At 37.0% G+C, this 12,497-nt stretch overlaps 1 protein-coding gene across 4 annotated transcripts in view; it reads right to left on the bottom strand.

Moving 5' to 3' along the window:
- Positions 1–11,792, bottom strand: part of LOC140254583 (aldehyde oxidase-like) — a 35,232-nt gene extending 23,440 nt beyond the window's left edge. For 3 of the 4 annotated variants that reach the window (XM_072341223.1, XM_072341222.1, XM_072341221.1), the window contains exons 1-12: positions 11,665–11,792; positions 10,594–10,651; positions 8,942–9,038; positions 7,834–7,942; positions 7,194–7,320; positions 6,322–6,383; positions 5,517–5,597; positions 4,637–4,717; positions 3,079–3,223; positions 2,832–2,924; positions 963–1,114; positions 642–735 (exon numbers count right to left, since the gene is read on the bottom strand). In XM_072341223.1, the coding sequence (XP_072197324.1) occupies positions 642–735; positions 963–1,114; positions 2,832–2,924; positions 3,079–3,223; positions 4,637–4,717; positions 5,517–5,597; positions 6,322–6,383; positions 7,194–7,320; positions 7,834–7,942; positions 8,942–9,038; positions 10,594–10,651; positions 11,665–11,724 (1,159 nt within the window). In that variant the 5' untranslated portion in view covers positions 11,725–11,792. Of the gene's footprint in view, positions 1–641; positions 736–962; positions 1,115–2,831; positions 2,925–3,078; positions 3,224–4,636; positions 4,718–5,516; positions 5,598–6,321; positions 6,384–7,193; positions 7,334–7,833; positions 7,943–8,941; positions 9,039–10,593; positions 10,654–11,664 lie in introns of those variants that run through there. The other variant, XM_072341224.1, reaches the window with a different exon arrangement.
- Positions 11,793–12,497: the final 705 nt, after the last annotated feature.

The following is a 12,497-nucleotide window of genomic DNA, read 5'->3' on the forward strand; positions in this document are numbered from 1 at the left end:
GTGCTGAATGATGTATTACATGATCTGAAATAGGCAAAAACAGGTCTTAAAATCACAGAATAAAAACAAACAAACAAAAAAAACACCAGACATAAGACATCTGGAAAGGAGGAGTGCATACAGTTTCAAACCACAAGACAGGTAATGCTAACCAATAATTTCATCACTCTTTTAATGTTAAGGAGTACACAGGGACATGAGCTAACAGAGGGAAGTATACAGTGATGGAAGGAAAATGATGAAAAGGACATGAAAGGAAAGTGCTGGATTAGAAGCTCCTGTACTGAAAGTTCATGTAAGGAACAAAAAGCTGGAGGTTCCTGTCAGGGCCAGGGGATAATTTTAAGGCTAGCACAAAGTACCAGCTACAGGGAAAACTACCAGTACAGTGGGCTTCTCAAATAGTGAGGTTTAAGAAATGCTTTTGGCAATTCATTGCCCACAAAATGACATAAGATCCAGTTGGTTAAAACACCTTGACATGAAAATCTCTGACATTCTTAGTTTGTAAATTTCTCCTCTAAGGGATCTGAAAAGGGCTCCTTAACAAACACTCAACAGCCATTTACTACCCAACCTTGCACTCTGTTCAATATCATCCTGTGCTTCTGACACTAGTACAGAGAAAGAATATCCCTTACCTTGTGAAGCCAGATTAAGCATACAATTGCCAGCTGCCAGAATAGGATTCAAGTCTGAGGTTGATTTTCGACTAATAATGTTTCCACCTATTGACTTGAGAAAAATAAAATCAAAGTTATTTCTCTCCATCATCTTCACATTTATACCAACAATACAGCAAAAAGATCACCCATAAATTTAGGTGCCACTCTAAAAGAAGCGCTGAGAGAAAAATAACAGCTAAAAAACTTAAAATGCAAGTTTTACATGTGGTCAGAAGTAATTTCACATAGTTACTGTTCCACAAATGCAGCTGTTACTGGAAGTAATACACAACGTACAGCAACATTTCTTATCTGTTCTCCACCCAGTGTTCTTAACTGCTGCAAGACTGCATAGAAAATCTTTGTCTTCTCTTCAGGTAACTCCGAAATTGCATTTGTCAAGATGTCTTTCATTAGAGAGAGGCTGCAGGCAGCTCCTATAGTTAATCCTGTAACCAAAATATTATGAAAGCATGATGTAATAATTGCTTTACTATCAGCATTTTAAGCTACGTTCAAACTGCTCACATGCAGTACACATAGACTTAAGGCTAAGTTTTTGCCTGTTAGACGGATTCAGTTTAGGAAACTGAGGATAGAGTTTCATGAAATGATGAAACTGAGCTAATTATTCAACTCTCATACTAAAAGAAAATACTGTTCTCTCCTTCCACCTGCTTTTTTTGCACCATCTTTGACTACATAAGTGCCTGGGCGAGGTTTCACCCAAAGGTGAGGCAACTTCAACAGGCTTTTTCTCTTTGCAAACACTTTCTATATCTATATTATAGTACCTGTCCTAAGGTATCATTTGCAATAAAATAAGTAATGCTAACACTGAATATGGCATTACTCTTTTTCGCACTAGAAAGATAACCTATAGCTAAATACATTAATTAAAGTAGTGAATCAAAATATCAAGATTATACTTCTTAATTTTTTCAATACTATAAAATGGTAGAAATTGCTTTGAAATTCACAATTACTAACAGGTTTCAGTTATGAAAAGTCAGAACTCTCTGAATAGGCTCTAGAATTCAATCAAAAATATAGGTCAAAGGACATATCTTTTCAAAATTACTTTTTATTAATTAAGTAAAACTATATTGTGTATTTAAAACAACATAAAATTAATCAAAATAGCCTTTGCATTGAAATCTAATTAAAAAGAGAAAACGATGCTTCTTGTCTCCAAACTAAACTGCACCTCTATGATGTTAGAACCATTAAGTCTCACTCTCTCATAACTAGATCTTTTTCTTTTTCCTGAGTAAAAGATACAGCATACATTCTCTCTATGTTTTCCCAATTCCCAGCTAAGAACAAATCAATCATCAACTTGAGCCAGCTGACTAAAATGAACTGAAAAAGATACTCATTCTAGATGCAGTGCTGGAAATGTCAGATATACTTTACTACTTCAAAGAAAGCTGCTTTGGGCATTTAGGAAGTGACTGACATTAGACATAGGGGCCTATATCTATCTATAGAGTCTAATTTTCCTTGAAACATGCACAACATAATTTAAATTTAATTATGTTATTATATCACTTTTAAATCTATTTCTAGTTGCTATTTCAAATTTCAAAAGAGCTTATTTTGAAACTAAAACCTAGTTTACTTCAATTAAAAAAAATAAATCTCTGTGCTGATCTTAAATACATACATTGAGGTACAAGATTATCACAATTAGCGATATTTAACGTTCCTATGTTTGACATCAGGACTAGTTAATGCATATTGTCATCCCTGTTGAATCACATAGGAAACATTTTTTTTTCTAGCATATGAAAAAAATCTATGTGTAGCTGCACAATTTTGATTCAACTCTCCATGGTTATCTGTGCTACACAACGTACTGCAGTACAGAGATCAAAAATCAAATGCTGCATGAATTAGCACCCAGAACTGGTATTACCAACATAACCCTGCATTATTATATAAAATATTTCTGATCAGTACTCTGCTATGTTATGAAGACAGACATCTGTATCACGAACAGTAGCCACAGCCACCTTGATAGAGGAAATAACCAAGCATGCCTTGGCATAGCTGTAAAACCAGGATTGTTGTACAGCAATTTTACACCTTCAATGCCATGGAAAACAGTAATATCCCTTGCTGCAGAGAAATCTCTCAAGTCTGAATGAAGAAAAGTCTACTGACCATCACTTGTGCATTTCACCACATTCAGATCTGGGATCCTGGCAGGAGCAATGACAATTGGATGGAACACACCTCTAAATTTCATATCAGGTCCTGTCAAACAAAAAAACACTTTAGATAATAAGACACATTCCATAATCGCAATTCCAACACAGTGACAAAAACTCAAAATGAACTAGAAAGGTAGCCTCACTGCATGCATGCACACTGACAACATGGTAATAGAAGATATTCTGACTGCACATACCCACACCAGTGTTTCCAACAACAAGAGGTGCTTCAGGGTGGGCAGCTTTCAGATTCTGTAATTCATCTAAGCTTACAGGAGAAATCCACATCATCCGCTCCCCACGAAAAACCAGAGTCCTTTGCAGTTGATTTTCAGCCATTCTCTGATGTGGAAACACAGCAGATTTACACATTTAAACATGGCTTTCCAGTACCTGAAGGGGACCCTCCAGGAAAGCTGGGGAGATAATTTTTATAAGGGCAGGTAGTAACAGGATGAGGGGAAATGGATTTTAACTGGAAGAGAATAGATTTAGACTAGTTATTAGGAATTCTTTACTGTGAGGGTGGGGAGATGCTGGAACAGGTTGCCCAGAGAGGTAGTGAATGGGCTATGAGCAACTTGATCTAGAGGGAGGTGTCTCTGCCTGTAGCAGGGGGTTGGATCCAGATGATCTTAAAGCTCCATTCCAATCCGAACCATTCTATGATTCAGTTGGCAGGGTCTAACAGACAGCTGTGTGACCAGAAGTAAAAAAGGTCTTAAAATATGTCAGTTCTACTTAATCATTCCAAACTGCACAAAAATTGAACTGCCAGGCTGATTCTCTGAACAGTGGTGAATTTTTAGAATTCATGGAATGAACTGAAGACGGTTCATTCAATGTGCTAATAGACCAGATTAATAAGAAATATGTGAAATAGCCCCCAAATAAATAAATAAATAAATGTACAAATAGGGTCTGCAGTTGTTGAAATCAATAGGAAAGTGATTTAAAATATTTAGGGAGGTGCTTGCACACTTTGTTTGGAGACTACCAATGATACCAGCAGCTCCTTTATACATAAATATGGATGCCTGGACTGGCACTGATCACTTCAGTATAGTTTGTGAATTAGTGTTGGTACAAATACATAGTCAGAAACACCTACCTCGCCGTTCACAACTTCTCTCTGTAAGCAGACAACTAGTTATATAGAATTTGGCTATCGATCCATAACAATAATGCAAAGCAGTGAGTTGATGAATTTGAATTTTCTAGGCCAAATTCTGCTGTCAATAATAAAACATTATTAGCAGTTCCTATCCTAGTGCCCTTATTTCAGACACTTGTGTCTTTGTCACACTTTAGCCACTGGGGCTAAACATTCATCAGTCACAGTGGCCAGCTGAGGCTGACACTTTGACAGAAAAGACCAGAAAAAAATATCTATTAAATGACAAAATGGGAAAAAGGCATTAATTTGTCATTCAGATTGCTGGGAACATTTGTACATTCATGTGCTGCTCTGAACACCTGCTTTAGGTTACTTCTTAGTATTTTCACCCAATGATTAATTCTGCATTTTCAGTTTCACCCACTATGATTTTTTAAAATGTTTTATTTTTTAAAAAATTAACCAAGGAGATCACTGGAACACAATAAGATCAATCCAGAATGATATTTAAGATGATACGACTTTTCTCCCGATGAATCATTGCTAATTAGGGATTCAAAATGAGTCTTGAACTATGGACTACTTACTATAAGAGAAAAGACAGAGCTTAAGAGTAGACTATAAGCCACAAAAATTACCATCAGTTCTGGAGGAAATATAAACTCTTGGGTGGGATCTAAGGGCTGGAATTCATCTGGTGAAAATAGTCCGACAGATTCCTTAAAAGACAAAGAAAACAAGACCAAGACTTTTTCTTATTATTAGCTCCACACAAAACCAAAAAGAAACTGAAAGGGTTCCACTGAGGTCAGTATAAAATCAGTAGCTCTATTACCTCATGGATTTAATGCTAAATTGCCTAAAAAGTGGGGAGAAGGCTGCAGAGGGAGAGACCGGACACTGTTTGCTATGTGGTATGGTTGGGCATCAGTGAGCAAGTGGTGAACAATTGTGTTGTGTATCACTTGTTTTGAATATTCTTTTATCATCATCATTAGTACTAACCCTTTTTCTATTCTATTAAACTGTCTTTATCACAATCCACAGGTTTTACCTTTTTTTTTTTCCTGATACTCTCTCCTATCTCCTATAATACCATAATAATAATTATTATTGTTTTGAATGTAACAGTTCTTTGCACTCAAGTAAATAGATTCTTAAGTTACATTCAGATCACTACATTCAGTTATATTCAATTCATTACTTGGCATTGCTTTTAGGCAGTTCCACACATGCCCTGATATTTCATACAATGTAATGATTACAATGTAAGTAAAGCTGAGAATATCTGCTACATCATCTCCTCTACATAAAAATACACAAAGAACTCTTAATGTTTACAAGTGTTTCCAAATTAATTGTGAAGAATAACAAAATATCTGATTTCACAGGAAGGAATGAGGTAGATAAAAATGATAGAGGATATATATGTCTTGAATACTTTAACAGTAAGAACAAAATACTTTCTCTAAGTTTCACATTCAATCAACAGGACAGTTACAGTTCTTAAAACATTACCTTCTCTTCTCTGTCAAATAAATCCTCTTCTTGATCCAAGCAACACCTTCCATTTACTTTACTTCGACAACAAACAGAATCCTAAAGTAGGAAATTTCCATCACTAAAATACTTCCTTTAATGGCAATGATTTAAAGCCTATTTTAAGCCATTCTCTCTTTATATTACATTTCTTTTAAGAATATCTCCTAATATTTCAATGAAGTTCTGGGTGACATTTAATAATGAACTAAATTGGAAGTATATAAGTGTTAAAGAAACAATACCCAACAATATCTTAAAATCCAATGGTATCGAAGTCATTAGCAGAAAATATTTTATACTATATCAAATTTGGTGGAATTTGAGAGCACACATTCTGTGTTATTTTCTTTATCCATAGTCAGTTCAGACTCCTACTTTTTTTTGCTTTGATGTGTTATTTTTGCCAGTACTGACTAATGGTAAAACAAAACAAAACATCAGGTAGTTACTCTGGATTACCCTTCATAATCTAGGCTAGACACCAACTTCATTTGAGGCAATCCCAAAAAACCCTTTATTTTTAAACAGGTTAATTGACTAGACACCTTACTCAGACTTAAAACACTTAAGAGAAGGTAGATATGATATTAATACAAATCTTCATGACTTGTATATGCATGGTACTGTATTTCAGAGTAATTCATGCTCCTCATACACTTATCTCAACAGGAAAAACATTAGTTCCAAAACACAGTGATAGAACTACAACACAGGCATAATCTATTAATACTGTAAAGGCAACACAGTGATGTAAGTGCTCCTGTAATCACTAGTTTTTTACCTTACAAAAGGTTTTACAGGCATCTAGGATGGGCCTGTATCCAGTACAGCGGCACAAGTTCCCTGGAAAAAGAAAATAATTAAGAAACATTTTTCTTTTTTCCTAAAGTACATTGATTTAAAATGCTTTTATGTGAGACTTATGTTTTTGAAGCTCAAGAGAAAGCATCAACCCTCTGAAAGACATAAAAACATCGCAATATCACTAGACATGATCTTGCAGCTTCTGAGAAAAAAAAAAAAAAAAAAAAAAGGCTTTTGTTTCAAAGCGGAATATGAAATATTTCAGAGCTTCACTAGAGGAAATGCTAACTACAGCTGAGTATTCAGGAGATAAAAGATTTTAGAAGGTTTTTTCCAACCCTTCAATCTGTAAGTAATAGTGAGGATCTGAGCATTGCGCCTTCACCTAGTTCATCTCATCTTAACCAGAAAGACCTTTGTCTCCACAATGCCTCTATGGCATAACAGATAACAGAGGATATTTTTACCTTCGCGTGTCTTCACCTCACTTGATTGTTTAATTCCTACCACAAGGGGGCCTTCCTCCTGTAAGGCTTATGACACTCTCAACTCCAGATGCAACAGGATCTCAGAAACTTCCAGGTACAGCTACACATCCAACCTACTGTTATTTTTGGCAAACTGGATTTAAAACACTTCAAAAGATGCAAACGAGGACATTTTTAACACCTTCTCCTGAACAATCCACAGATCCATAGTCAATTTTTCAAGAGAAAAGAATGACAGGGTAAACTTAATTTAGAGTACATACATGCATGTGTGCTTACACAGACTTGCACTCACATACACAAAGCATCAGGAGAAAATGGTCTGATTAAGTAACTGCAAATTAAAAGAGAGAACACTTACCAGCCAGAGCTGCCATCATCTGCTCTGAAGTGGGTTCTGGATGGTTTCTTAACAAACTGTATATGGACATCACCATTCCAGGTGTACAGAAACCACACTGGGAGCCATGGCACTTGGCAAGCCTCTCCTGAAATGAAATGCTATGAACAGCACTTTTTTCAGTGTACTTTGCCTTTCTAATAAGCTTTCATAAATAAGAAAGCCATACTAAAAGCTGTCTTGAAAGAAATTCTGAACTACTAAGGAAAACCAATGTAAACATTGTCAAATAATTATTTTGGGTGTGATGCCCTAGCACATATTACCAAGGAAATTAACTAACCTTCAGCAGTCTTTCATCTCTTTTACATCACAGAAAGGACATAGTCCAAGATGTGCTACTAGCCCAAATGGCACAAATCTTAAGTACTAACTATTTGATCAGATGTCAGTATTACAACAAGGGCTATCACAAGCCACACACCATTGATGTTGGTTGAACCAACCAACAATTAGAAACTTGCTTTGCCTTCTGTTATCATTTAGCAGGAAGAATAAACAAAATACGAAAGTGCCATGCCCTAAAAACACTGTTGCTTCAGATAGTGCATACAAAGGAAGAAATCAGTACTCTTCCTATATAGTGATGCTGTATGCTCACCTGAACTGGATGAATTCTGGTTCTTGTACTTCCAACGCCTTCCACTGTGGTGACTGCCATACCATACAAGGAACAAATGGGAAGCAAGCATGCATTTGCTGAGTAGTGTCTTTGGAACATTAAGGTGAAAACAGAACTTAAACACAGGTGAATATTATTTTGAGGTAAATCAAGACATTTTATACTTATAAAACAGTCACTGCCATCATTTGGAAAGAGAGGAGACTAAGGCCTTATAGAAGAGTTTACTTAATAGCTATGTCACTTGTCCCCAGACTATAAACAAGGGCATAATATTGACAGTTGTGGAGAATTTATATCTTCCTTAATACTTCATTCTTTTCCAACTGTTCTCTCATCAACCTTGCCCACAAGCATCTTTCAAATGTGCTTTGGAGGAGGAAAGTGGGGAAAGTTGGTGTAGTTCTCTGCAGGAACCAAGTCCTCTGCTGATACTCTGAAATTCAGATTTCTGATCCAAAGGAAATTCTAATGAAAAAATTAATTATTATATATATATATATATATATATATCAGTATCATTCCAATTTGGAACAATGTACCAAAATGAACATTCTGGAAAGCTTCTCATCATCAATAACAAAATGTTTCATTTTGCCAGAGTTTAAAAGTTTAATTTTGGCAGAGTCATTCTGATTCTTTTAATGTCAACTCTTAACATTAAACATTTCATTTGAGAGAGTTCAGTATTAGAAGGCTGGATTAATTCACCTCATAATTTTGGCTGCCCTATCCTCACACCAGTCATGAGACAAAACTGCTGAGGGAAGCAATGTTCCAGTGGTCAGTACAAAGGATGTTAAATTAATGTCTCCTAAAGAGAGAACTCCCCACTGCAGCTGTCAGTATATATTAGCAATTAAAGCATTTCAGCATCACAAAGCAGCAAATCCATAGTACCCTTGAATTAACAGAATTTTTAATGGTATCCTTCTTCAGATTAAATCAACTCTTCCTTTGAAGTATTTCACTAATTAGTGCAGACATTACAACTGTATTTTTACAGCTTCATACATTCATACCTGGAAACTGTATCCACAGTCACAAAATACAACATAGAGCTTTTCAGATTTCATGTTAAGGATACCGTATCTTCTTTGAAGCTGGCTCATAAGTTGATATCATCACCGTGCAGGCACCACAGCCGCCTCCTCCACAGCCATACTTAGTCCCTGTAAGACGGACTGAAATTCCACTATTAGGGAAAAATATATATATATTTCTGTGTTTATTGTTATAAAGATTGAGGGCCACCTTTTTTCAGTTTTTTCCCAGAAGTGCCACTGGAAAAGTAAGGCCCATTTATAGTCATAATTAGCCATCCTCCTAGCTATTTTATCTCACCTGTGTATTGAAATCTGTTATGAAAAGAATCAGTACCTCAGTCTGGCTGAGTGGTTTTGGATGAAAATGTGCAGGCACACAGGATGGTACACTATCACACAGACAAAAGCAACAAAATGCAAGAATGCAAAGTAAAACCATCAGCTGGCTCCTGAAAGCAAACTAATCTTATCCCCATTTTAGAGACAAAGATATAGCAAATTTAAATGGTTCTTCGAGGTACTAGATCAAGACAGCGCAATATTATGAATGGGACCACTCACCAATGAGCTTTAACCAATCAAGTACAACTCCTCCGGTAAAGGTAGTATGATCAAATGGAGTCTGAACTTGTTCAGACTACCAAAGAGTATTTTCCTAAGTACTCAAATTACAGAAAGTTACTCTTCTTCAGCCTCTTCCTCATGACTAACCAGTAACAAAATGTTCCAATTCAAGTTTTTCTTTTGAGGCGTTTATAAAAACTCTCTGTTGTGTGAATTCTCTAGTGTATGGTACCTGTCACTTAGTCCTTCAGGGATATGTTTGATAAGACAGCCTATGAAGCTGTCAAACAGGGGAGATTCTGCTCTTCACATCTGCTCCCTGATCCTGGCTCAGGGTCCCCAAGCATAACACGTTACTCAACAGTATTGCACAACAGCTGTATGAACACTGGGTTCTTGGTGCACTAGATTCCAGAAAATTACTAGCAGCTGAGAGCAGACACACAGTCAAACCTCTGAAAAGGTGAATAGAAAGAGAGGGAAAGATTAGAACAAGAACTGCAGAATTTCTAATACAGAAAGCCTGTGGACTAAAACCAGGACAGAAGATGAAACTCTCTGCAAAAAGAAAACTGGCAAGTGTGAGTTCTAGTCCTTTCAAATTCTATTTTGTTAATTATTACATTTTTTCAGTTTTAAAAACATACTCGTGCACATTTACTTACTATTAAAACCTATGTGTTTTTTGTTTGTTTGTTTTGAGTTAAGAAAACTGTTTGGAACACTTAGAAGAAAACAACATTACAAAATTCCAACAGATTTAGGCCATCATCACAAGGTCTTTCTTCTTTCCAGAGAGAGACTTTTTACAAAACTTGGAGACAACTATGCTGTTAAGTTTTATTCATACTGGCCAAAAAGTTCTCAGGAACAGACAGATAAATTCACACATGCAAATAGTGCCTGATGAGATAACTTGTGTGTTTAGGAAACTAGGCTTAAAACAGCAGCTCATTGAAGAGCATTTGACTTAAGTACATCATACTGTTTAATACAGCTATTTTATCTTAAGAAATTCACAGCTTCTTTAAACTGGAAAATGGCCTTTCAATTATCACTTATGAGAATTCTACCTGAAGGAGGCTTTCAGCTGAGTGACAGCAAGGAAAAATAATCAAGAAAAGGATACGTCTCTTTCGCAGATAGAACAGCAGCATCTGTTCAGGATCGGCATTTTTCTCTATTATCTGCAATAAGAAAAGCAAAAATAAACTGTAATAAAGTAGAGCTTTTTAAAATTCAGTACGCGGGCTACATTCCTACAAAGCCAGAACAAAAACATCCTCGAGTTCACTCTCATAGGACTATTTGTATTGCCAAAGAGAGTTTGGACTTGTGAAAATTCCTTCACAGACAGATATGTTTCCAGGATCTACTAAAAATAAATGCTGCTCACTGAAAGGTCATACTGAGGGAACTAACCTTCAATCACACTAGAAATAAAAATGCAACAGGACTTTGCCACAACAGAGGTAGCATAGCATAAAGAATTAATCATTTGCAGATTTTAGAGTCTCTCTGGCACTTTAACCTACTAGGATGAACACCAGAGGAAACCTCTGAGGCTGTCAGCAGGAATAATTTTTTCTAGCTTTGTTTATATCAACTTTCACTTATTTTACTAGGCTAACAACTGGGAGTAATAAAAATACCTGCATTCTTGCCTCCATTAGAGGCAATATTTCTTATTCCACTGCTTTGAATCAGCTAGTTCCTTGCAGTTGCATTTAATCAATAACAAGCTCTTGATCTGCTCTTGCTAATGGCCAGCAGTCCAGATTTTGGCACTAGAGCCTTGCTGACTAGCTTTTGCACCTGTGTAAATTTCTTCTCCAATAACCATCAAAAATCAGAAGCCAGGCCTGGTTCGTTCATCTGCCAGATTTGACAGTCAACTGAAAGTCCAATTCCCCTTCCCCCCAGCTCAGCAGAACTAACTAAAACTGAATGTTTTAAGCAACAGCTGCCCTCCCTCTGGCGTTTCTCCCCTTCTTAGAGCACTTGTTAGATGCAAGAGAACTAGCTAACCATAGTAACGCTAGCTGACTGATTCGCTTTCCAAAGGCTTTGGAAGGATTCAGTTATGCTCTCCTGAGGATGAAATCCGAGAAAACTGGATCCCATCTATACCCACGCCTTTCGGGGTTACTTTAGAAACAGCAGTTGCCATTTCTCCAGACTCCCTCCCAGCGGCACTTACCTTTCTCCCATTCACATAGAAAATCAACTCCGCAGCCCCCACCGCCCCTTGCAAAGACATCGCGTCCCAGCCCGGACCCTTTAAGGCAGCAAATCCAAGGCAGACGCAGCAGCAGCCGGAAAACCCCTGGGCGTAGAGGGCGGGGCCGGGCCGGGCCGGGCCGCAGCGGGCGGCGTGGGAGGCGCCCTGGGGAGGTGTGCTCTGCCGAACTCAAACAGAACCGGGCGGGTGCCCAGCGCGTTAGTGTGAGGTTTGTTTTAAATGCCCTGCAGCAATGCAACTCAAACGCAAGCTCCGGAATACTTTATCCTGATTAATTTCAATGTGTTGTGTTATTTATATATTAAAAAACAAAACAACAACAAAAAACACACTCACATATAGGACACAGAAAAGGTTCTAAGGCTACACATTCTAAGGCTGCAACTGCAGCCAGATTCTTCTTCCCTGACATGTTCAGGGTCCTTCTGAGTTGCAATATATGCACCCACGGCAGTCTGGGTTCAGGACACATTATTTATATATTGGTCAGATAAGAGATGGCTGTTGCAGTTATTGTACCTGTTGTACCTTTTGTTGAAGTACAAAGCTTTGTTGTTTAATAGAACAAAATATCGCTGGAAAATTCAAATATTTCAGTCTGATATGAGAAGTACAACTCTTTTCAGGGTAGGAGAGCTTACTGATTGCTCTGAGTCGACATATTCATCTATGAGTGACAGAAGAGCTATGTAGCTTTACTTCATTAGTGTTGTTTATGTGGCCCTGAAAGTAACAAGACACTTTTTTTCTTACTATGTGAGCTGCATATAATTTTTTCGCTTCATTATGTT

This window comes from Excalfactoria chinensis, chromosome 7 (assembly GCF_039878825.1).
Source record: "Excalfactoria chinensis isolate bCotChi1 chromosome 7, bCotChi1.hap2, whole genome shotgun sequence".
Classification (NCBI taxonomy): domain Eukaryota; kingdom Metazoa; phylum Chordata; class Aves; order Galliformes; family Phasianidae; genus Excalfactoria; species Excalfactoria chinensis.